This window comes from Eptesicus fuscus, chromosome 17 (assembly GCF_027574615.1).
Source record: "Eptesicus fuscus isolate TK198812 chromosome 17, DD_ASM_mEF_20220401, whole genome shotgun sequence".
Taxonomy (NCBI): Eukaryota; Metazoa; Chordata; class Mammalia; order Chiroptera; family Vespertilionidae; genus Eptesicus; species Eptesicus fuscus.
The window spans coordinates 60022698-60043872 of NC_072489.1; the positions used below are offsets into that span (position 1 = coordinate 60022698).

The 21175-nt window shown below is 67.3% G+C and overlaps 1 protein-coding gene across 1 annotated transcript in view; it reads left to right on the forward strand.

Annotated features, from left to right (window-relative positions):
* FAM53B (family with sequence similarity 53 member B) overlaps positions 1-20925 on the forward strand; it is a 67720-nt gene extending 46795 nt beyond the window's left edge. Inside the window, exon 5 of the mRNA XM_054729127.1 lies at positions 19641-20925. Within this exon, the coding sequence (XP_054585102.1) occupies positions 19641-20003 (363 nt within the window). The 3' untranslated portion in view covers positions 20004-20925. The remainder of the gene's footprint in view (positions 1-19640) is intronic.
* Positions 20926-21175: the final 250 nt, after the last annotated feature.

Sequence of the window (21175 nt, forward strand, 5' to 3'; positions counted from 1 at the left end):
TGGCTGAGCTGGCGCGGCACATAAGGCGCCTGGGGCTGAGTGTGCCATGGCCGTGCCGGCTCGCCACACTGGGCAACTCACGTGACTCTCCGCACCTCAGCTTCCCCATCCGCAGGCAGGGTGCCGACGCCTTCTCGTCCTATCGCTGGCAGCACTAAAGAGATCTGTATGCAGCTCTAGCCGGTGTGGCTCAGTGGATAGAGCGTGGGCCTGCAGACTAAAGGGTCCGGGTTCGATTCCAGTCAAGGGCACATACCTCGGTTGCAGGCTCCTCCCCATCCGGCCCTGGTCAGGCATGTGCAGGAGGCAACCAGTCAATGTGTTTCTCTCTGCCGCTCTCTCTAAAAGTCACTGGAGACATATCCTCGGGGGAGGATTAAAAAAAGGCCGTTCGTGTGAGACACTCACGCCCAGAGCCGGGTCGGCCCAGGGTCCGCGCTCCGAGTCGGCTCCACGGGCTGCTGGGAGGGACGTCTCAGGAGGGTCCCGGTGCAGCTTTGGGGTCTCGGCCGCCCCACGCCCGGGGCTGGGGCTCGTGTGGCTGGTCGGAGGGCTTGAGCCGCGTCCGTCCCCACCCAGGCTCCGAGCCAGGTCTGCACGGCTGACCCACCGCAGGCCCCAGGCCTGGGTGCCCCCCCCCCCCGCCCCCAGCACTCCAGCAGTGAGCGCCCGCCCAGAGGGCGCCAGGACGGTGTGGGACGGCCCAGGCGAGGCCACAGGCCAAGCAGCACGTGCCAGAGAAGTCCGGTCCTCGGGGCTTGGCAGCCGCTCCCCGGTTTTCCTGGAAAATGGCATTCGTGGCTCTAGGTTGCGCTCCTGCCATATAGGAAGGTGGGGCCTGCAGCCTCTGCAGCCAGCGACTCCGGCAGCAACAGCGCTGGGAGCTGTTCAGATCGTGTGCATTGACGGAGCGCCGGCTGTGTGCAGTGCGGGTCACAGGCCGGCATGGCAAGGCCAGGCGTTGCTTCGAGGGCCATGCTTTATGCTTTTGCCACTTGGGCGGGGCTTCGGGTCCCAGGCCCATCCCATCTTGGTGCCCCCTTAGGCTTGGGGGGAGTGGGCTGGCCTCACGGGGCTGAGGGTTGGCGAAGCAGTCTTCCCCCGTGGGCCGTGGTGGCCGTGGTGGGACAGACCGGCCCTGGACGCGGGCTCTCTGCTGTGCGGACAGGGAGGTGGCTGGGTCAGTGCGCGGCCCAGGACAGCAGCTGGGATCTCACGTGACCATCTGGCCCGCTGCGGCCACTGTCTGAGCTGTCCAGACGGCCTGAGGTGACAGTTGTCACCGTTCTGGATGAAGTCGGCTAAACTGGGATCATTCCCAAGGCCTGAAAGTCCAGTTGGAAGTGGCGACACTGCGCAGGGCCCGGATGGGGACGCGCACAGTTTCCTCCGGGAGCCGGGACCCACGCGTGAGGAGCCGTGTTCCCAAGCGGCACCTGCGGCTCAGCGTGCGGGCCTTCCCGCCTGCCCCAGCCCTGGGCCCTCGAGAGACCCGCCTCCCCAGGGCGGGGGATGGGGGGGCGCCGTGAGGCCGGTCCCGAGCGTGCCAGCGGGAGGAGGGTGTGGGGCAGAGTGGGTCCCCGTCCCAGGTTTCGGAATCTGCGTTGGGCCTCGTTGGAGGCCTGGTGTCTGGGGCACCGGGACCTGCCTTTTCAGTGTGCTGGAACCTTCTCTTCCTCTGGGATTTAGGTGGGACGGAGGGGAGCCCTGAGCCCCTGTCCACTGCGGCCTGCCCGGCCCTCAACCCCAGAGCCTGGGCCGGGAGGGGCGTGGGGACCACCCTCATCACGGAGGACCTTGGAGGGCGAGGTGGGTCTGTATGGGATGACAGTATTTTGTGAGAACAGACTTAATCTCTAACTAGAGCTTCCCCAAGGGGACTCCCCTCCAGTGATGGCCCGTGGGTCTTTGCACCTCAAACCCCCAGGCCAGGGGCTGGCAGACCACCGCACACAGGCCGTCGTCGGTTGTTGCAAATAAAGTTTTATTGGCACACAACCACCTGTTTACTGTTACAACAGGGACCAGAGGGCCAGCAACGCCTGAGCTATTTAGTGCCTGGGCCTTTAAGAGCAGTTCACCAGCCCTGCTCTAGGTGGCCTCGTGCCTCAGTTTCCTCATTTGGAAAGCGACCTAAGTCTGGCAGTTTCTCACTGGAAGGCAGTCCTAGAAAGGGCTGCCTTGTTCTCTGGCCGTCAGGAATGCGGGGTGATGTCACACGGCCCGCCCAACCCTCTCAGGCGCCCCCAGCCCAAGGCTGCCCCTCCCCCCGCCCCAGCACGCCTCATCCTGTGCTGCTCGCGACGAGAACCCGGAGCTGGTGGGGCTGCGGAAAGGGAGCGGCCGGCGCCTGTGCTTGGCCGACCGGCCTGGCATCAGAGCGGCGTTCCACGCGTGCGGCGCGCAAAAGCACGGCGCTCTGCTGTGCGATGGGGACTGCGCTCCCCAGGGGCGCCGCGCTGGAAGCCTCTGCGGGCGGCCCGTCCAGGTCCCGGGGCCGCCGCCTTGTGCCTGCGAAGTGTGGGCCGCAGGGAGGAGCGGTCGTTTCCTCTGCGCCCGCTCCCCGCCTCTGCCTGTCCCTCGAAGAATTTGCTGAGGCCGCTCTGCTCCGTGTGGAACCGAACCAGGCGCACCAGCTGGGCGGCCCCGGGCTGGCTCGGCGCCCTTCCGACGAACCCCTGGAAAGCGCACCCTGGCTGGGGACCCAGGAGCCCCTCTGCCGGCCAGATGTGCTCCGGCCGCGGCCCACAGCCGTCGGAAGTCGCTGGAGGATATTCCCTCGGCCGGCGGTGGTTTGGAGCCGCTTCGTGAGACGGGGGCGAGGCTTGGCTCTGACATCGAAGAGCCTCAGACAGCGTGGTTTCTGCCCTGCTCCGCCTCAGACTAGTCAGCAGAGGCCGGCCTGTCCCGGCCAAGCCGCCCTGCGCCTGGGAACCCGGCGCCCGCCCAGCGCCAGGAGGCTGCGGCCTGGGCTGGAGGCCTGTGTGGACCCAGGAGTGTGGTCGGAAAGTTTTCGGCACAACCAGGAACCGCGGCACCAGCGCTGCTGGCGTGGGCCCTGCTGGGAGGCCGAGATGAGAAACTGCGAGGAGGGAGGGTGCGTCTCCCCTTTAGGTAGAGCTGTTCCCACGTAGCCCCCTGCTCCCGCCTTCTGCGCGGGCAGCTGTGCTGGGACCACGGCGCTCTGGCCAAGAAGCAGGAAGACTGTGTGTGTGTGTGTGTGTGTGTGTGCGTGCGCGTGCGTGTGTGTGTGTGTGTGTGTGTGTGTGTGTGACAATTTCCAAGGAGAATCCGTGGTTAGCCACACAGGCTATCCCAACTCTGCAAGTCCTGTCCACGTCAGCGAAGCTCCTACTGTGTGCGAGGTGCTGGGGTGGGCGTGCATCAGCCACAGGCCCCTGAGAGAGACAGACGCATAAGCAGGGATGAGGCACGTGGCAGACAGAGGTCCCGGGAACACGGGGTCCCTGAGGAGGACGTGGCGGCGGGGGAGCTGCAGGCTCTTCCCGCTCCCCGTGCTCCGGGCCCTGCTCTGGGGACACTCCGTACCCCGGAGGCTCCGGGCCCTGCTCTGGGGACACTCCGTACCCCGGAAGCGGGTGCTGTGACTCACAGGCGCACAGAGCAAGCTTTATTGAAAACCTTCTCGGGGCCACAGCCGGTCCCTGGCGGGTGTGGAATCGGACCTGGGAGGAGGCTGAGCCCCTGCGTGGGGCGCTAGACTGCGGAGCGGGTCTCAGTGCGCCTGAAGGCGAGGAAGGAGCCCTGCAGCGGCGCCCTCGCCTCCCTGCCTGCAGGCTCTGCCTCGGCTGCGGGGGAGGTGAGGGCGGGTGGTCGGCCCCTGGCCGCTCCCAGGACCTTGCCCCTCCGTGCCTCTCTCCTGAGATGGGCGCTTCGGGGACGAGGACGCATCAAGGAGCCGGTGAGCGCAGGGCCCGCGTTGAGAAGGGCCCTCAGCCTCGGATGCGCTGCGCGGAGGCCGCGGTCAGCGGTCAGCAGGGTCTGCCCCCACGCGGTGCGGGCCAGTGCGGGTGGGGTGTCTGCGGCCCAGGTGTCTGCAGGGCGGGTTCCCAGCGGGTTCTGCGGCCTCGCTCTCCAGAGCAGCCAGGCCCCGAGGCAGGAAGTCAGCTGACTGTCTGCGAGCCCTGCCCTGAGGAGGAAGGAAGGAGGCCGCGGGAGGAGGCGGGAGAGTGGGTGCTCGGTCTGCACCCCGGGGTGTTTGTGGGCTCGTGCTTTGGCAGAGCAGCTGGGCATCCAGTCGTGCAGGTGGGTCAGGAGAGAGACAAGGCCACAGCCACGCCCTGTGCGCCTCCTCCCAATGCCCCCCTCACCGCCCCGCCCATCCCGTGCAGCCCAGAGGTCAGACCGGCCCAGGAGGACTCCCGGCAGCAGCCCCGCTCAGCTCTGCCCTCCGGCCCCTCCCCCCTCCCCGAGCACAGAGTGTAGTTAGGGCACTCACGGCCTCACGTCCTGGTCCAGGGCCGCCAGCGCCTCGGCGAGGAGGGTGGGGAGGGACCGGCCCCCTCCCGTGGGCAGAGGCAGAGCCCGGTGGCAAGCACTCGGCCACCGTGCTGAGTGCAGCTGGCCTGCCGCCTCGGCTGACTGCCGCCTGGCTGCTGTGGCTTGGGCTTTGTGGGGCTTGGGCAGGAGGTGGCCTCTGCCGGGAGTTCGGGGAGCCCTCAGCAAAGGGAGGTGTGTGAAGCCCAGCAGCACCCCTCAGCGCCCCTGTTGTACAAAGAAGTTTGTTTTCACTCTCATTGCCGAGGGCAGGAGAGGGGTCGCAGTTGGAGCGACAAGGTCCATGGTAGAATGAGCTCCTTCCTCTCAGAGACGCCTCCGCCTCTTTAATGCCGACGGCTAAGGGGCAATAACTCACCTGAGGGTTGTTGTGCAGGTCACAGAGAGCAAAGGGTGTAAAGCAGGGGTCCCCAGACTGCGGCCCGCGGGCCACATGCGGCCCGCCGAGGACATTTATCCGCCCGCCGGGTGTTTTTGCCGCCGCTGCCTGTCCTGCTTAGCAGCCGACTTAGCAGTGTGCATAGGAATTTGTTCATAGTTTTTTTAAACTATAGTCCTGCCCTCCAACGGTCTGAGGGACAGTGAACTGGCCCCCCGTTTAAAAAGTTTGAGGACCCCTGGTGTAAAGCATCTGGCACATCTGGTCACACGGTCGGTGCCAGCACATGGCAGCTGCCATCATCAGTCACCACCATCATTACCTTCATCACCACTGCCATCCACCATCACAAACACCGTGAGTACCATCATCACTACCACCACCAACACCATCACCACCTTCATCATCACCATCATCACCACCAAAACCATCACCACCTTCATCATCACCATCACCACCACCAACACCATCACCACCTTCATCATCACCATCATCACTATCACTATCACCATCATCACCATCATCACCTTCATCATCACCATCACCACCACCAACACCATCACCACCTTCATCATCACCATCACCACCATCAATGCTATCACCATCATCACCATCTTCACCGTCACCAACACCATCACCATCACCACCACCAACACCATCACCACCTTCATCATCACCATCACAAACACCATGAACACCATCAGCACCTTCATCATCACAACCATCACCACCATCAATGCTATCACCATCATCACCTTTATCTTTGATCATTTCATCACCATCATCATCACCACTATCATTATCTCATCACCATCACTGTCGTCACCATCACCATCATTGCTATTATCACCACCACCACCACCACCACCTTCACCAGCTTCATCATCACTACCACCACCGTTATCTCATCACCATCATCACTGTTATCACCATCACTGTCGTCACCATCACCGTCATCGCTATTATCTACATCATCATCACCACCACCACCATCACCATCATCACAACCAATACCATCATCACCACCACCATCATTATCTCATCACCATCATCACTGTCGTCACCACCACCACCACCACCACCACCATCACCACCACCACCACCATCACCACCACCACCACCATCACCTTCATCACCACCACCACCTTCATCACCACCACCACCACCACCATCATCAGCTAGCGTGAAGAGCCCAGCCAGAGCCGGTGAAGATGCAGCCTCGTGCCTGGCTCTGACTCACGTGGAAGCACCGTCATCTTGGCCCTGCGGCACCTGGGCTTCGCCCGTCCAGGGTCTTCCACCTCGGGCCTCCTCCCGCGGGCACAGGCTCTTCCTGTGGGGGGCGGTGCCGTGTTCGTTGCTGCTTCCTGAGTGTTTATTCTGGGAACTAGGCAGAGCCTGCAGCGTCTTAAAATGATCCTCCACTTAATTATGTGGCTGAGAATAAAGGATTCTGGCTCCATTGGGGAGAAAGGCGTCTGGCCGTTCACTGTGGCGTCTGTACCTGTGGCTGACCACCTGCTGAGGCGTTAGCGCTCGGTGCTATGAACACCTGCGTGGGTGCCGCGAGCTGAGCGCGGCGGGGCCCGGGCCCGTTCCCTCCCTGCTGCTCGCCAGCTGCAGGGTCCAGGGCGGTGGCCTCCCCGAGCTCAGCTTGTCGGGGTTGTCCCTGAGAAATGGGACCTGGAGTGCCCGCCATTGGCGGCGTCCTGAGCGCTGGAAGGTGTACGGCGCGGCTCCGGGAACACGGGCGTCCAGCAGGTGCCGTTCCTTTCGGAGCCTGAGGGCATGGGAGGGAGGTGACGTGAGGCCTGGGCAGGGGCCTGCCGCACGGTCACACCAGCTCCGGAGGCGGCTGTTGGGCCATGAACCCTGCCCCCTCCCCGTCGGGCCCTGTGCGTGGCAGGCCCCCCGACAGCTGTGGAGCAAGGACTCTGGCCGTGCATCGGGGCTGGCGTGTCCGAACCTCCGCAGTGGCTGGGAGGCTGGCAGTGCCCTCGGTGTGTGGTGGAGGGAAAGCGTTTTGGGAGAAACAGCTGCGGACTCACTCACGTGGCGGCTGGGCCGGCGGATGGTGCTTCCTGCCTCCCGCCCGCTGCCTTTGAGGCCGGGACCCTGTGCCAGTCCCCCTCTCTCCCCGCCCCCATCCTGGGTGGTCAGGTGGTTGGTCAGAGGGTACAAGTACAAGGCAGGGGCCTTGGCCAAGGTCAGCGTGCTGGTGTCCACTGAGAGGACGGTATCTTCCTCTAGGAAGGCAGCGTAAACCCGTCCGGTAATCAGGGCTTGGTTTCTGCTCCCACTTTCTAAAAGTATATATTTGTATGGATGTCAGAGAGGAAGAGAGGAGAGAGAGAAACATCAACAATGAGAGAGAATCATGATCGGCTGCCTCCTGCACGCCCCCTACTGGGGATCGAGCCCGAAACCCAGGCCTGTGCCCTGACGGGGAATCGAACCCTGACCTCCTGGTTCCTGGGTTGACGCTCAACCGCTGAGCTACACCAGCCGGGCTCTGGCTCCCGCTCTTGAGGACGAAGAGGTGTAGAGGGTTCTACCTGGAACCCGCACGTCCCAGAACCTGAAGGAAGCTCAGCCCCATCCTGTCGCTGTGCACCTGGGGAAACTGAGGCCCAGAGAGGAGAGGCCCTGGCGCCGGCTGAAGCAGTGAGGCCCTCCATTGCCTGCCGCCTGCCCTGCCCACACTGGCACCGTCCCCAGCGCCGGCAGCTGCCCCTGCTGGTGGGTGGGACATGCCCTCAGCTCCCGCGGCTCCATCCCGGCTCCCGACCCCTTGTGGTGACAGGTGCTTCCCCCTCGCCGGTCTGTCCCGTGACACCGCACACTCCGGGCAGCGCCTCACACTTGCTAATCCCGGCCAGGCCGGGGGGTAGCAGGAGCCCTGGGCAGGCAGGGTGGTGGCTGCGTCCAAGCTCCGGTGGTGCAACTCTCAGCCGCTGGCCTCAGGCAAGGGCCTCGCCCTCTCTGGGCCTCGGGCAGGGGCTGACCCTCTCTGGGCCTCGGGCAGGGGCTGACCCTCTGTGGGCCTCGGGCAGGGCCTGACCCTCTCTGGGCCTCGGGCAGGGGCTGACCCTCTCGGGGCCTCGGGCAGGGGCTCACCCTCTGTGGGCCTCGGGCAGGGCCTGACCCTCTGTGGGCCTCGGGCAGGGGCTGACCCTCTCTGGGCCTCGGGCAGGGCCTCACCCTCTGTGGGCCTCGGGCAGGGCCTCACCCTCTGTGGGCCTCGGGCAGGGGCTGACCCTCTGTGGGCCTCGGGCAGGGGCTGACCCTCTCTGGGCCTCGGGCAGGGGCTGACCCTCTGTGGGCCTCGGGCAGGGCCTGACCCTCTGTGGGCCTCGGGCAGGGCCTCACCCTCTCTGGGCCTCGGGCAGGGGCTGACACTCTCTGGGCCTCGGGCAGGGCCTCACCCTCTAAGGGCCTCGGGCAGGGGCTGACCCTCTGTGGGCCTCGGGCAGGACCTCACCCTCTCGGGGCCTCGGGCAGGGCCTCACCCTCTGTGGGCCTCGGGCAGGGGCTGACCCTCTGTGGGCCTCGGGCAGGGCCTCACCCTCTCTGGGCCTCGGGCAGGGGCTGACCCTCTGTGGGCCTCGGGCAGGGGCTGACCCTCTGTGGGCCTCGGGCAGGGGCTGACCCTCTCTGGGCCTCGGGCAGGGCCTCACCCTCTGTGGGCCTCGGGCAGGGGCTGACCCTCTGTGGGCCTCGGGCAGGGCCTCACCCTCTGTGGGCCTCGGGCAGGGGCTGACCCTCTGTGGGCCTCGGGCAGGGCCTCACCCTCTCGGGGCCTCGGGCAGGGCCTCACCCTCTCGGGGCCTCGGGCAGGGGCTGACCCTCTGTGGGCCTCGGGCAGGGGCTGACCCTCTCTGGGCCTCGGGCAGGGCCTCACCCTCTCTGGGCCTCGGGCAGGGCCTCGCCCTCTGTGGGCCTCGGGCAGGGGCTGACCCTCTGTGGGCCTCGGGCAGGGGCTGACCCTCTGTGGGCCTCGGGCAGGGCCTCGCCCTCTCTGGGCCTCGGGCAGGGCCTCGCCCTCTGTGGGCCTCGGGCAGGGGCTGACCCTCTCTGCGCCGATGGCTGAGTGCGAAGTAAGGACAAGGGCACCTGGCGGGCGCGGGCGCTGCTGCTCTCCGGTGGGCGCCCCTTCCAGACCTCGAGGCAGCTACTCCTGCCGTTTGGTGGTGCCCTGCCAGGGGGGCCGGCCAGGGACCATGTTGCCGTTCAGGCTGGAGAGGCTTAGGGTAACGGGCACGTTGGTCTGGCGGCTCCCTGCCCCAGGCTCGGCCCGTTGTCCTGCCCCGGCCGTGGTCTCGAACTTGGGGTTTCCCACCAACGTTCCCAGAGCCGAGGGCTCAGTTCCTGCCCCTCCCGGAGGCCTGGGCGGGTGCTCCCGGGAGGAGGCCCTTTGCGGCTCGACATCCTGGGGAGAATGGGAGGGCAGAAGTTCTGGGGGGCGGGGGAAGGGGGAGGGGGGAGGGGGAGGACAATGTGACCTCAGCCGCCTCACGGGCACGTCCCAGCGCACTTCCTGTGCCTCTCTCGTGCCCACACCCACTTCCCTTCCCACTCCTCGCCCCACGATCCCCCGTGGCCGGCAGCTCAGATCAGCACACCTCGCTGCCTCCCTGCTCCGTAGGGAACTGGGACCGCATGTCGCCTTTGCTGAGTCCTAAAGCTCCTACTGTGTGTCTCCCGGGTCTGCTCCGACACCGCCCGCCGGGTGACGCGGGCGGCCCTGGGGAGACACGGTCTGTGGTAGGCAATGTAACGGGCGCAGGCCTCCTCACTCCTGGCTCGCCCTGGCGGTGACTTGGGGCACACGCCTCGGGGTCCCGGGTTCCCCTTTCCCAGCGAGCCCGGGCCTCCACCGATGACACCGTGTCTGGCAGCTTCCTCTGTGGCAGCCGCTTGCAGACAGTGAGGGACGTCCCCGCGGCGCGGTGCTCATCGGGCGTTGCTGCGAGAGGGAAGTAGGCTCCCTCCTGACGGGGGCCCAGCCAGCCACTGCCCTGCCCCCACTGCTCCTCGGCTGGACCCGGAGGGCCATGGGGTCCGAGTCGTCAGTCACTGTGGGAATGGCAGTGTCTCAAAGAGACGGCAGGATGGCAGAGCTGTGTATGTGTGCGTGCATGCGTGCGCGCGCACACGTGTGTTGTGTTCATGTGCGTGTGTGTATCAGGGCAGGCACACAGGCATGCGCATGCACTTGCATCCGAGGGGAAGAAGGCATGAGGGCCGTCGGGGCCTCGGGAAGACGCCTGATGCCGCCTGCACGCGGGTCCTGGGTCAGCCCCGTGCGGCTCTCCGTTCCGTCTGGTTGGTTCGCCGCCTCCTCGCTGCTCTCGGCCTTCCCCCGACACCATTCATCACCGGGATGGGCGCCAGGGAACAGCCACAGGCTCCTGGCCTTTGCCCCTGGCTCCCATCTGGCCGAGTGGGGTCACCGGGCCCGCACCCCTCCCGCCGCTGGCCTGGCTGCTGCCTGGCCGGCGTCCTCTCCTCTCTGCACTCGGACACCGGGCGGCCTGCGGGGTCACACCCCCTCCCTCCCTGTGTGGCCCGTGAACGTCGGAACCTCTAGCAGGTGGTGCCCCCCCCCCCCCCCCCCCCCCCCCCGCCGCTCCGGGAGGTGTCGGGGGGTGTTGCCTGCCGTCGGCAGAGGCTCCGCAGCCGCTAGGACACGGGAGCGAGCCCCCAGCAATGCCGGCTCTTCCCAGGCAGCCGAGGCCCGGGCGCGGCGGTGGGATTTACGGCAGCTCAGCCTGCGGGCGGTGGGGGATGTCGGGGCTGAGAGTGATTCAGGGCCACGCGCCCTCGCTCTCCGCGGGCCATCCAGGAGCCGGTGGCCCCAGACCTCGGCCTTTGTGGGATTTTACCAGGGAGCAGCGAGGTGCGGGGGCTCTGGAGGGTGGAAATCGGGTTGGGTTTGCGTCCTGAATACTGGCGTGTGTGTGTGTGTGTGTGTGTGTGTGTGTGTGTGTGTGTTACTCCTCACCCGAGTATATTTTTCCGTTGATTTTTCAGAGAGAGTGAAAGAGAGAGGGAGAGACAGAGAGAAACATCAGTGTGAGAGAGACACATCGATGGGTTGCCTCCTGCATACGCAAGGGATCGAGCCTGCAACTGAGGTCCACGCCCTTGACCGGAACTGATGCTCTGTCAGAGCTGGGCGCCCCCTGGGGCTTTGCCTGCCTCCTGGTGAGACGGAGCTCTCGGGAGAGGCGGTCCTCTGACGAGTCCTCTCGGCCCAGGACACAGAACCCACACCTGTCCCTGCCACTCCCTGCGGCTCTTTGGGGGGGGACAGCGAGCCCAGAGAGTTGGAATGTGCCCAGGAATGTCCCGCCTCGCCCGTTGCCCTCGGGCATGTTCATGGCACCTGCCCCACCAGGCACGCCGGGACACGCCGGGACATGCCGGCCGAGCCGGGCTGGCCGCCGCCTCCCCGCCCTCGCAGGACGCTGGTGTCCAGCGCGGCCAGCGCGGCCTCGGTCCCCCGCACGCCTGGGGTGGCTGCTCTCATGCCCGCTCCCAGGCGGGACCCAGACGGGTCAGCAGCCCTGCTGAGGCGGTTCCACCTGGGGCCACTGGGGGGCGCAGCTGGGCACCAGGAAGTGGTGTTGACACCCCACCTCACCAGGCCCTGTTCACAGCCTCATTCCAGCCCCAGCGCAGCCCTGAGGCAGTTCTGTTCCCCATTCACAGACGGGGAAAGGGAAACGCAGGTGCAGAAGGAGCCCCGGAAACACCAGGCCCGGGGCAGAGAGTCTACCCAAATGGACCATCGTGGTGTGGAGAGCGGCTACAGCGTTCGGACAGGTTCAAGCCTGGGGCTAATGAGCGGGCACGATCCTCTCGTGGCAAAGCCACGTGCAAGTCCCAGCACCGTTACAGCCAAAGGCTATGGCTGTGAGCTTGACCTTCTGGTCCGAACCTGTGGCCCCACGTGGCTGAGTGATGTGGGCTGCGGGAGGTGCAGCAGGTAAACAAAGCTGGATCAGGTGCGTGTGATTGAGTGGATTCGAAGCCCGAGAGAACGTTGTGACCACGCCCTCCCTTGGCCCCGTGGGATCTGCTATAAAATAAGGACTCGGGCTGCAGGCCATGGCGCTGTCTCTCCATCAGAGAGCAGCGTCCCACCTGGCCCCAGCTTGCTTCTCTTGTCTGTCTTTTCTGAATCCTTCACCGCCCCCCTCAGGCTCACCCATGGCCGTGCCGGCTCGGCACATTTGGGGCGCTCTGTTTGTGTCTCCAGGCATCAGGGATGCAGCGAGCTGCTCTGTGTCTGAGCCCAGAGCCTCGCCCACAGTCCGTGGTGGGACAGGGGCCCAGCACCCACGGTGTGGGCGGGGAGGCTGGGGAGGGCTCTGTGGGGCGGGGGAGGGGGAGGGGGACGGGGAGGGCGTTTCAGCTGGGCTGAAGGGGAGAGAGGTTCCTGAAGGGGTGATCCCGCTGGCAGAGGCCTCCAGGGCAGCGCGGTGGACCCAGCGGAGCATGAGTGGCAGGAGTGGGCGGCCCGGCCTGGCCCTGGAGGAGGTGCCGGGCAGGTGTGAGGCTCCTGAGAAGCTCGTGGGGCCCGTGGGGCCTGGAGCTCGGGACGGTGTGGCCTGAGGGGGGCCTTTCGGGGCCGTGGGGTGGAGGTGGGGTTCTGGTCGGACTGGGCACCAGGCCTCAGGTCATGCCAGAGCGGCCTGGACGGCAGCCTCCCAGGGCGGGCGGACCCCAGGGCTCACGCGGGATGGCGCTCGTGTTGGAGATGGCCCGGGCGGCAGCACCTCCCCAGGGCGCCCACGTCCCGTCGGCGTGGCAGGGACACCGCCCTGGCCTTGGGGGGTCATCGTCTCCCACCTCCTGCCACCCCTTCTCAGCACAGAGGGTGCGGGCGCCCAGAAGGGGCCCCCAGAGCTGCCCGCCTGCGGCGCCTTTCTGGGGGAGCCGTCACCCTGGACCCCTGGCCTCGGACCAAGGCCCAGAGCAGGGAGGGGTGGACGGGGCGCGCCGTGGCCAGCTTCGTAGCCATGAGGAGCCCCCCTGGATGTGGGGGGTGTCGGCACCACAGAAGTGAGGGCAGCCGGACATGTTGTCCTGACCCCCTGGGCCTCTCTCAGTCACCTGCCTGGGCAGCCCCGAGGGCCCGGGGGGGTCAGGGCCGGTCCAGTGAGTGGGGACCCTCCTTTGGGGACTCCGCCATCCCTGCTCCCCGAGCTGCCCTCCCTCTGGCTACAGCGGCAGACACAGACGGTGGGACTGGCCGGGGCGCTGGCTCCACGAGTTAGGAGGGGCCGGGCTTAGCCTAAGATGGGGGTTGGGGGGGGGGTGGCCTGTGAGGGGCCTGGAGACTGTCGGCTTCCGGAGTTTTCTGTGCCGAGTCCTGTGTGAGCGGACGAGCCGGTCAGTTGTTTCTCGCGTTCTCCTGCCTTCACGGTGGTGTCTCCCTTTGGGGAGAAAGGGCGGGTCCCCACCAAATGGGAGGGAGGTGCCGCCGAACCTGAGACTTGGACCTGGATCTCTGCCGCTCATCTGCTCCCAGGTGGACAAACACGAGGACAGTGGGAACGGGCGCGTGTTCACACGCCTGGGGTTGGAGACACCTGGCCAAGGCCACCGCCGCTGTGTCCCAGCGTTCCCGAGACCCCTGCCAAGGCCCCCACCGCCGCTGTGTCCCAGCGTTCCGCGTGCCCTCTGACCCTGGGCCCGCCGCAGTCCCCCAGCCCTCTGACCCCGGGCCGCCACGGTCCCCCAGCCCTCTGACCCCGGCTCCCGCGGTCCCCCAGCCCTCTGACCCCGGCTCCCGCGGTCCCCCAGCCCTCTGACCCCGGCTCCCGCGGTCCCCCAGCCCTCTGACCCCGGGCCGCCACGGTCCCCCAGCCCTCTGACCCCGGGCTCCCGCGGTCCCCCAGCCCTCTGACCCCGGGCCGCCACGGTCCCCCAGCCCTCTGACCCCGGCTCCCGCGGTCCCCCAGCCCTCTGACCCCGGGCTCCCGCGGTCCCCCAGCCCTCTGACCCCGGGCCCCCACGGTCCCCCAGCCCTCTGACCCCGGGCCACCACGGGCCCGCCGCGGTCCCCCAGCCCTCTGACCCCGGGCCACTATGGGCCCCCAGCCCTCTGACCCCGGGCCATCACGGTCCCCCAGCCCTCTGACCCCGGGCCCCCACGGTCCCCCAGCCCTCTGACTCCGGGCGGCAGCTGCTCCGAGTGATGGGCGCAGCCTGTTCGCATGGGGCTGCACCTGGAGAGGGGCCTTACTTGGGGGAAGCCGGGGTCTGGGGCACAGAGCAGCCCCCGCCTTGGGGTGCTCATGAAGCCCACAGTGTTCCCCCAGGAGCTGAAGCCCAGACCGGCCCCAGGCAGGTGCCAGGCGGCGGGGCCTCGCACACCCTGCCCAGTAGGACGGCCTCGGGGCCCCCTTTCCTGCCGAGGAGGGCCCACTGCTGACCGCTGCAGGCTCGGTCCAGCGCACACGCAGCCCCTTTGCCACTCAGCGTCCGCCCCGCCTCTGCTCTCGGGCCGGGGCTTCAGAACGCCGAGGGGCTGGCGATGGGGAAGCAGGAACTTGGGGCTGGGGGGTATTTGCACAGTTTTGTCAAGCTCCCTTGTAAAAACATAAACCTTGTTCTTGCCCGAAGGAGAGGAGGGAAGTCTAGAACTTCACGAGGAGGTGGGAGGGATCTCGGCGCAATTGATCCTCCACGCGGTTGACGTTGGGCTTTTATTAGCCTGGTGGTACAAATGAGAAACTGAGGCTCAGGAGGTTAGCGATTTGCTGAGCTTCCCCGGAGGGTGCCGGGACTGGGTCCCCGCCCGGCTGGGCCCGCCTTTGGGAGGGGGCCCCCTCCCCGATCCAGGGCCCTGGGGAGCCCAGCCCGCCGTCCAGAGGTCTGGTACCTGGCTGTGCGATTTGGGGTGAGACCCTGTCCCGTCCCCCCACCTCCTCCTGGCCTTAGCCTGCCCGTCTGTAAATGAGGCCATTCACTAGTTGATTTGCTCTGGAAGCTGGTGTCTGGACCAGGGACCAGGGACCAGGGCTGCTGGGCGGGGCCGGGAGGCCTGGTGCTCTGCCAGGGACACCCGGTGCCCTGAGGTGGCGCCCGGCAGCGGAACAAAGGCCAGTGCCCGCCCGGAGCCTCCTGTGCCCCGACCCCGCGCTCCAGCAGCCCCGCCAGCCCCTTTGTGCTCTGCAACGGTCCCCCCTCTCCGGGCCGGGCTGAGGGCGGGGAGTGTGTGCTGCCGCGCACGCAGGGAAAGGCGCCAGAGCCCTGGGCGGCGGCCCCCACCTCTGTGTCCCGCAGGCCCTCTGCCCCCCGGGCCGGGGTGGAGGCGGCGGGAGCTGCAGGGTGGTCTGGCGGCGGAGCAGAGGGCCTCCAGGCCTGGTCCTGCCCACGGCGCCCGGACACCCAGGGACTGGGCGGGGCTGACGGAGCGGGTCCTTCCTCCCCGCTGGCTGACTGAGCGCCTACTGTGCGCAGGCCCATGGGCCAGGTGGTGGGCGCAGGGGCTCGGGTGGGGCGGGCTCCGGAGGCGGGTGCGGAGCTGGGTGTGGTGGGCGAGGCGGCCCTGGAGCTGGCGCCGTGAGCGTGCCTCTGCAGGAGTGGCCGGGCGTGGGGGGAGCGGGACTTCCTCGTGGCAGCCAGCGCCGCCCCTCCCCCCACAGACACTTCCTGTCCCTCCCCCGCCCCCTCTCCGCTGTGTGCACCTAGAACCCGTGACCTTGGGGGAACCTCGAGTCTCCATTGCCAAACCAGGGTGCTCACGGGCCCCAAGGCTCCCCGAGGCAGCCTTCTCTCCTGCTCTGGCTGTAGCTGCCCTCACTCCGAGGGTAGAAGTGAATAAAGCGTTTCACAGAGACGCCAGGGCCGTGGAGCTGAGTGAGCTGGGCAGGCCTGTGCCTAACCACGTGGGGGCCTTCCCCAGGCAGTCCTGGGAGCGGGACTGGGGGTCCTGACGCGGCCATTCCACCCCGAGTGCGTCCGTCCATGTGGTGGTGAAACTTACAGCTTCTCAGGTCCCAGGCATTTTTAAAATTAAATCTATTTGTGTTGATGTCAGAGAGGAAGGGAGAGGGGGAGAGAGAGAAACACCCATGATGAGAGAGAGTCATGGACCGGCTGCCTCCTGCACGCCCCACACTGGGGATGGAGCCCGCAGCCCGGGCCTGTGCCCTGACCGGGAATAGAGCCCTGACCTCCTGGTTCCTAGGTCGATGCTCCACCCCTGAGCCAGGCCTCCGGGCCCCAGACCTCCTTGAGGGCACACGGCCTCCAGCAGCCCGGCAGCCTTCCCCCTGGGAGCTGGGAGCTGGGAGCTGGGCTTCCGGGCAGCGTGAGCTTCCAGGAGCGGCTGGCCTGCCCTGCCAGGGCGTGCTGGGCACAGGGCAGCCGAGGGCTGGGCGTGGTGTGCACCCTGGAGGTCAGTGTGGGTGGGCTCTCCCGGGGTGGAGTCAGCACAGGACACACACTGCCCCATTGTGGCCGTCTCATTCCTCCGGGCCGGCCGGAGGGGCGTCCTCGGAGGAGGTGGGGAAGGGGCGTGCCACCGCCCTGCGTCCTCGGAGGAGGCGGGCTTGGGTGTTGACTGCGGCTGAGTTTTGAGTCAACAAGGTTCAAGGTGACCCGGCTTTGCAGCCCGGGAGCAGGTGCCTGAGGCCTGGTGGGGGTGGGGCGCCCTGGTGCCCGGGGCTGACTGTACCGGTTGAACAGGGACCCAGTGGGTCCAGAGAGCAGAGGGAGGCCTGGTGCCCTCGGCCTGCCTCACTGGGCAGGTCGGGGGGGGGGAGGGGTCTCGCCTGAAGCCCTGGTGTCCCTCCCAGTCCACGCCAGGTCTGCAACAGCCCGTCCGACCTCAGCCCCCTCCAGGCAGCCGAGGCCAGAGCTATGTCTCTGGAAAGTTCCAGCCAGGGTGGGCCGCAGCACCCAGCCGCTGGCGTGGCCGACGCAGGCGTGAGCAGGGCCCAGGCGCTGTCCTGTGTGCCCTGAAGTCAAGTAGGACCATCTGGGCAGCAGGGAAGGCGGACACAGACCCAGGAGCTTCCTGTCCTGTTCGCGCCCGCACTCCCACCATCCTCCAGCTCCAGCTCCGGTCATCCTGCGGGGAGCCGGCGTGAGGTCCCGTGTCACCTGCTCAGGGGTCATCCTGCGGGGAGCCGGCGTGAGGTCCCGTGTCACCTGCTCAGGGGTCAGCCTGCGGGGAGCCGGCGTGAGGTCCCGTGTCACCGTGACCATTCGCAGCCCTTTGGGCTGAGGTTAGCGGTGTGATTTATAGCAGGAGTCCCGTCGCCACCCGTGGGGTTCCCCCTCCCCCACTTCTGCGGGCGACACAGACCACTTAGCGGTGGTTCTGAGTGCCACGCGCCTCCTGACGTGCTTGCGCGTGGCCTTGACTGCCTGGGCGGCGGGGGACACAGGGTGGTGTGGGGATTGAGGTCCCTGCCCCCTTTCCTGTGCCCAGCCCAGCTCTCCTGTCCTGGCTCAGTCTGGGCCAGTCGGGACAGTGGCTGGGAGGCAGAAGGGGCTGCGAAGACCCCCTCCCCCCATCGCAGGCCTCTGGGGCTTCCGCCCGCCCAGCCTCAGATCGTGTTCTGACCTGGGATTCTCCATTTTGCATGAGAAGCCGCCAGCGGCCCTTTGCCCTGTTGGGGGAGGGAATAGACTCTGTGTAGACGGGAGGGTGGGGGGGGGCGTTGAACCCCACGTGGCCCAGGTTGAGGCTGCAGGGTTCCCAGTCGGGTGAGGCTGCCGCTGGGCTCCTGTCTCGCCTGGGCGGGTCTCTGGGGTCTTGGAGGTCTAATCGGGGGCCCAGCCCTTCTCTCCTCAATCCCAGTGAGATTGCGCCCCCCCCCCCAACCCCAGAGGTCAGTGTGGGTGGGCTCTCCCGGGATGCGCCCAGATCGCGCCCCCCCCCCCCAACCCCAGGCTTTTTCCAGATCGCGCCCCCCCCCCAACCCCAGGCTTTTTCCAGATCGCGCCCCCCCCCCCCCCCAACCCCAGGCTTCACCTTTCTCGTTAATCAAAAGATGCCAGTGTCCTCCGGGCAGGCGCGCTCAGAAACAATGCATGTGCCGCCTCCAGGGAGAGGCCTTGATTTCCCGTCCCCGAACCTGTTCCGAAAGCCCGCTTGCCGGGACAGCGGGTGGTCATCTTATGTCCCGAGGGGCACACAGACGTGGGCTGAGAGGACTGGGCCCTCGGGAGGCCTGTGGTCTCGGCACGGGCGGCGGGCGGTGCCAGGTCCCGCCCGCACCTCTCTCCCGTGGTCCCTGCTCTGGTCCTGGGGAGGAGCTGTGGCAGGGCGTGCGGCCCGGCTAACAGCCCTCGGTCCCGGCTCTGTGCTCTGCTGGGAAAACCGACGTCTAACTCGGCCATGTGTGCGCCATGTGGCCCTGCCCCGTCGTGAGCAGGTGGGCCCAGCACCCTTGGGTGGCGTTCAGGCTGTGCCCGCCGCTCAGGCAGGTCCCCGCTGCCTCCTCCCGCAGGCCAGCCCCACACAGAGGCGGCAGTGGGTGGGGGAACGGATTCTTTGTTAACTCGGGGAGCAGAGATGATGAGCTCTACTTGCAGTCATGGGCCCAACGCAAAGTGAAAATGCGGGGCCCTTTGTAGAAGCTTCTGGATTTCAAGATGGCTAAGCAGAGCACTCACCACGCCTGGGGCCCTTCCGATCCGGCCCTGTGGGCCCGGAGCTCGCGTCAGCCGTGCCCTCTCGCTGGTGCCTGACAGAGGAGGCAGCGGGCCGGGGGCTGAGGGGACCCCCTGCCGAGCCCTGTGGTCAGCCCCTGAGCGCCGCACAGGCCTGGAGCCGCCTCCCGGAGCCCAGCATCTCAGGCGGGGCCGGTTCCCGTGGAAACCAGCTCGCTGCTGGCTGGTGTCACCCAGCCCCAGGCTGGGCATCAGCTCAGCCCTCCGCGCGCCCCCCCCCCCCCCAGCCGGTCTGGGCCGGTGGGCGGGTGGGCATTGTGCCCCTTTGTGCAGCAGCGCAGCTGGCGAGTTCCATTTGCGTCAGTAGCTTCACTGCGGAATGTTCTTCCCGTGGCTCAAGGGCCTCCCTTGTCTGAAAGGCCTGCGGGAGCGTGGGCAGGGTCTGGGTGACGCTCCTCCTGGCTGCGGTGTGGGAGGCCAGGCCCCGGGGCTGGAGGGGTGCTCACACCTACAGTGTGTTCTTCAGACGTGAAACTGCCCGAAGGCGTCTGATTCCTTTTAATCAGGTCGCCCTTCGGAGCCTGCCCCTGCGGCCTCCCCAGAAGTGGGTGCTGCCAAGCCTGTGCCCTTTGCCCTTTGCCACTTTGTAGGGGAATCACTGAATTTTGTATTTGTTTTTAAAAAATATATATTTTTAATGATTTCAGAGGAAGGGAGAGGGAGAGAGATAGAAACATCAATGATGAGACAGAATTATTGATCGGCTGCCTCCTGCACGCCTCCTACTGGGGATGGAGCCCGCAACCTGGGCACCGCCCTGACAGGGAATCGAACCCTGACCTCCTGGGTCACAGGTCGGCGCTCAGCCCCTGCGCCCCATGGCTGGGCTCTTGCATCTCTTATCAGCAGGGTACCGTGGGCCCAGGTATTTCTGCAGGAGTGAGTGGCCGACGGCCCCTTCTCCTTCCAGACGATGGAGGAGCCCAGGGGTTTGGGGGGTCTGCCCCCGCCTGGCGGGCATTGGCCTGGCTTGGGGGGCCCGGGGTCCTTGGGTTCCGGGAGGGGGCGTGACCCTTGGTAACCTGTGTTGTCTCGCCCACAGAACTGCCAGACCTTCAGCAGCCTCAGCTGCCTGAGCTCCGGGACGGAGGACCGCGGCCCCCGCAGCCCCTTCGCGCTCCACGCCGGCAGCACCAGGTCCTGGGCCGCCCTGTTCTCGGCCACAGCCGCCGGGCCCGGGGGCAGGACCCCCGCCGGGACCCCGGTGCCCGAGCCGCTCGCCCCCTCCTTCGATGACCTGGCCTGCAAGGAGGAGCTGTGCTGGGAGGAGGCGGAGGGCTGTGCCCCGGACGAGGGCTGCGGCCGGCGGAGGGAGCCCGCCCCTGCCTGGCGGGACCGGGTGGCCGAGAGCAGCCCCTGCTCCCTGGACGGCGAGCTGGACATTGAACAAATAGAGAACAACTGAGGCGGCCGGGCGGGGCGCACCAGGATCCACGGCCCCCCTGTGGCACGGGGCGGGCGCTGGAAGCGGGAGCCCCACTCCCGGGCCTGAGCAAGCGTCCGGGAAGGATCGGGTCCCAGGGAGCGCGCCCCTTCCTCCCAGAGGCTCCTGCCGCAGAGCTCCCGGCCCAGTGCGCCCGCCCGGCCACGCCGCGCAGCGGAGCGGAGCCGGGCCCTCACCACGCGGCCACGGGCCACAGAACTGCTGTGGGTTTGGGTCTCCCCGCTTTTCCTCGTGGGACACGGGCCCCACACATCCCAGGCGCCTGCCGGGCACTCGCATCCCCGCTCTGACCTGCCGCCCTGGTCGGGGTTCGGCCCTTCGGGGCCTGTTGGGGGCTCAGGCCCATCCGGGGGTGTCGGGCCCTTCTAGGCCTCCTGCTCAGGTTCCGTGGGGGGTCGGCCCCACGGCTTCTCTCCCTCAGGCTCACTCTGTGCCTTGCCTCCGGGCCGCCTCAGGCTGGGAGGCTCAGGAGGCACTTCCTTCCGCAGCAGCTCAGACCCGAGCGGCCTTCATTCCGAGTGAGAGTCGGGGCCCGGGGCCTTCACGTCCGGACTCTCGGGGCCAGGGAACAACTTGGGGCGCTGGTCAGAGGCCATCTGTGTGGGGCAGCCATGGGGTGGGAAGACGGACCCGCTTACCTCCCCCGTGTGTGGCCAGCCGTTCCCCGTGCCACCCTGTCACTGGGGGTGGCTTAGTTGATTCCGGGGCGGAGAGATGGCACCATGGAAGGGCAACCTCTTGAAAACGTCCTCAGAAGGCGGGAGGGTGAGCAGGTGCACATGCCGGGCCTGTGCCCAGGTCAGGGTGGGGTGTCGCTGGCCGCTCCGGGGACCCCGTGCCCAGGTCAGGGTGGGGTGTCGCTGGCCGCTCCGGGGACCCCGTGCCCAGGTCAGGGTGCGGTGTCGCCGCTCCGGGGACCCTGTGCCCAGGTCAGGGTGCGGTGTCGCTGGCCGCTCCGGGGACCCTGTGCCCAGGTCAGGGTGGGGTGTCGCTGGCCGCTCCGGGGACCCCGTGCCCAGGTCAGGGTGCGGTGTCGCTGGCCGCTCCGGGGACCCTGTGCCCAGGTCAGGGTGGGGTGTCGCTGGCCGCTCCGGGGACCCCGTGCCCAGGTCAGGGTGGGGTGTCGCTGGCCG